The sequence below is a fragment of the Malus domestica genome, chromosome 05 (genome assembly GCF_042453785.1).
Source record: "Malus domestica chromosome 05, GDT2T_hap1".
Classification (NCBI taxonomy): Eukaryota; Viridiplantae; Streptophyta; class Magnoliopsida; order Rosales; family Rosaceae; genus Malus; species Malus domestica.
The window spans coordinates 46215725-46218960 of NC_091665.1; the positions used below are offsets into that span (position 1 = coordinate 46215725).

At 48.1% G+C, this 3236-nt stretch overlaps 1 protein-coding gene across 1 annotated transcript; it reads left to right on the forward strand.

The window, feature by feature from the left end:
- The first annotated feature begins 1657 nt into the window (after positions 1 to 1657).
- LOC114821387 (uncharacterized) lies at positions 1658 to 2470 on the forward strand. The gene has a single exon (XM_029093468.2). The coding sequence runs from the start codon at positions 1658 to 1660 to the stop codon at positions 2468 to 2470; it is 813 nt and encodes a 270-aa protein (XP_028949301.2).
- The last annotated feature ends 766 nt before the right edge of the window (positions 2471 to 3236 follow it).

The window sequence follows — 3236 nt, forward strand, 5'->3', positions numbered from 1 at the left end:
TCGGAAACCTCTTCAATCGAGATGTGCATCTAAGGCATGCAATGAGGTTTGCAATACATCCTTCAAGGCATTAAACCACGGACTTTCGAGGAAATGGCCACTCGCGCCCATGACATGGAGTTGAGCATCGCCCATCATGGGAAGAAAGAACCGATCGCCGACTACAAGAACGAAAAAGTTCTTGGGACAAAGGTGGAAAAGGCTGCATGGAAACCCACCAAGGAAGCGATGACGGTCAACACATCTCCCGTCAAAATATCCACACGAGGCAAGGCGATTCAAACCGAAGCTTTTCGTGATCAAGAGATGCGTAGACGCACTTTGAAGGAGCTTGAGGAGAAGACTTATCCATTCCCCGACTCTGATGTGGTTGCCATGTTAGAAGACTTGCTGGAAAAGAAGGTGATTGGTTTGCCTGAGTGCAAACGGCCAGAAAAGATGAATCGCACCGACAGTCCAAGGTACTGTAAATTCCACCGCTTCATCAGTCATCCGACAGAAAAATGTTTCGTGCTGAAAGATCTCATCATGAAGCTGGCTCAGAAAGGAATCATCGAGCTAGATCTTGACGATGTGGCGAAGTCAAACTATACCACCTTCACTTCTGGCTCTTTCGACTCAAAGTTTTCACCTCAACCGCTGGGGGCATCCTCCAAGACAAGCAAAGTTGAAGGATGGACTCAAGTCACTCCTAAGAAATTGCACAAGAAGCATACGTCTCCTCCACAAGTCCGCCAATCGGAAAGGGGGCAAAGCAACTCTTGTCAACCTTCAAAGCAACATGAACGTGTTGAAGATGATGAAACTTCGACACGAAGATCGTCCATCCCCATCACGATGAGCGACTTCTTGCCCGAAGACTTCTTCAATCATGCGGTCAAAGCTCATTGCTATGAAAATTGTGAGGAACACCTCTCCCGGATTGCTTGACAAAATTCACAAATTCTCCTCGCCCGCATGAGCCTAAACTGCATGGCACAATGCTCCTTGTTCGCACGAGCCTAAACTGCACGAACCAACGCTCCTGGTCTGCACGAGCATAAAAGGCAACACCAACGCTCCTTGCCTGCATGAGCTGAAACTGCAAATGGCACCAAAAAAAAAAAAAATACCAAGAAAAAAATGTATTTGAACTACGTTTTGACTTGATCTCTTTCTTTGGAAAGGTACGTAGGCAGCTTGAATATTCAATTTCAAGTTCAGTCACATCAAAATAAAAAATAAATGTTTTATTAAAGAGAATCAATTTTATTAAAATATATATATATATATATATATATATATATATATATATTCTTGGTATTAAAATAAAAAAAAATGTATACATATTAATGTGGGTCTTCCTACACTTAAGACCCGTGCCAAATCAAATAAACACAAGTTGAAGTCCACAGAAAGGAGCAGCCCAAATGCCAGGCCCATCCTCACTTGTGTCTCGGCCCAGCAGCAGAAAGCTCAATTCACAGGCCCAGTCCCACCACCTGCAGAAGACGAATCAGGTTGAGTCCAGAGACACAGAGACAGCGCAGAGCAACAGCAGCTGCGGATAAACCAATCAGAAAACCCGAGTCAGAGTTCCAGAGCCGACTCAGTTGAGTGAGAGAATGAGAGATGCTTCTAGATCTAGTGCAGAAGCAGCATCAGCAGCAAGATAACGATGCAAGGACTTCATCACCAACAGCAGCAACTCACGGCGTTTCTCTCCGTCGCCATCCCCAAGGACGATTCCGCCCTCGCCTGGGTCGACTCCGCCCACAAGATCCGCTCCCGGGTCGACAAGATCGACGGCGAGAACCCCACGTGGAACGATCGGTTCCTCTTCAAGGTCCCGTCCGCATTTCTCTCAAGAGAGACCTCCCATGTCTCCATCCAGATCTACGCCGTCGGCTGCTTCAGCGATCACCTCGTCGGCATCGTCCGACTTCTGATCAACAACTTTCTCGACGTCGCGTCCAAGGTTCCGTTAGCTGCTTCAGCGAGACCTTCTGGAAGATTCCAAGGCGTGTTGAATGTGGCCGCGATGGTGATCGACGGCTCGTACCTGGCTCCGGCGGTGAGCGAGTTGTCTGCGGTCGGGTACCGCGACCTGATGGGAAATGGAGAAAGCTTCCGGTGCCGGCGACGCGACAGCATGAAGAGCAAATCGAGTGATTACCCCGGCAATTCGAAGGAAAACTCTTTCACTGAGTCGGCGGAGAACTCAGACGTCTGCGAGTCGGCGGCATCATCTCTGGCGACGCCATTACCGCCTCTGAAGGAAGTGAACATGATCACCGAATTGGCGGGAACAACAAGGCAGGTGTTGAAGGCTCGTCCAATGGACGGCTCGCGTTTCCTGTGTTGCTTGCTGACGCAGAGGAAGATGCAATACTGTCCGTCGGATGAGAACGCGGATGGAGCCCACAGCAGAGAAAGGAGGTGTCAGAGATCTGGCTGCCACAAGGGTGCTGAAGAACTTGACGGTGTTTGACGTCAGCTTCAACCAGTTTCTGGGGTCGCTACCGGAGACGATTGGAGGGATGGTGAGCTTTGAGTAGCTCAATGTGGCCCACAACTTGCTGTCGGGGAAGATTCCGGCGAGTATTTGTTCGCTGCCGAGTATGTAGAACTTCACTTACTCGTATAACTTCTTCGCGGGTGAGCCGCTGGCGTGTCTGGGACTGGCGGGCTTTGACAACAAGAGGAATTGCTTGCCTGTGGATTGTAGTTCTTTTAGATGTAAGCCTTTTGTTCCGTCTTTGCCTACTCCTCACTCCACTCAAACCCGACCTGCTGCACATGGTGCGCACACCCGGAGCAAGTTGGGCTGCGCTCTCGGCATCGACTCCTTCCACCGCAGTGCCTGGCCTCCCTCGAGCTCGTCGCTATGACCACCATGATAGCAAAGAACTTCAAACGACCGCCGTCAAACGACTAGCAGGTCGTGAAGCTCGAAGCACCATCTTCTCCGTCCGCCTTCGTCCTTCCCTGCAAATTCCCCATCCCGTCATCAGAATTTATACAAAAAAAATATAATAAAAAAAAAGGGTGGTGGAGCAAAACAAAGTGGTGCTGTCACCACGTGAAAAAAAAAGGGAGTGCATCAGGCACCATGTGCAAAGAAAAAAAAAATAATAATAATAAATAATAAAAGAATAAAAAATTTACATATAATAATTATAAAGTGTTTTGGGTGCTGGATCAACACCATTCTGAAAAAAGAAATATGTATATAAAAATATTTAAACTTTGGTGCG

Excerpts from the sequence above, each read along its gene's own strand:
- LOC114821387 (XM_029093468.2), top strand. The coding sequence starts at position 1,658 with ATGCAAGGACTTCATCACCAACAGCAGCAACTCACGGCGTTTCTCTCC.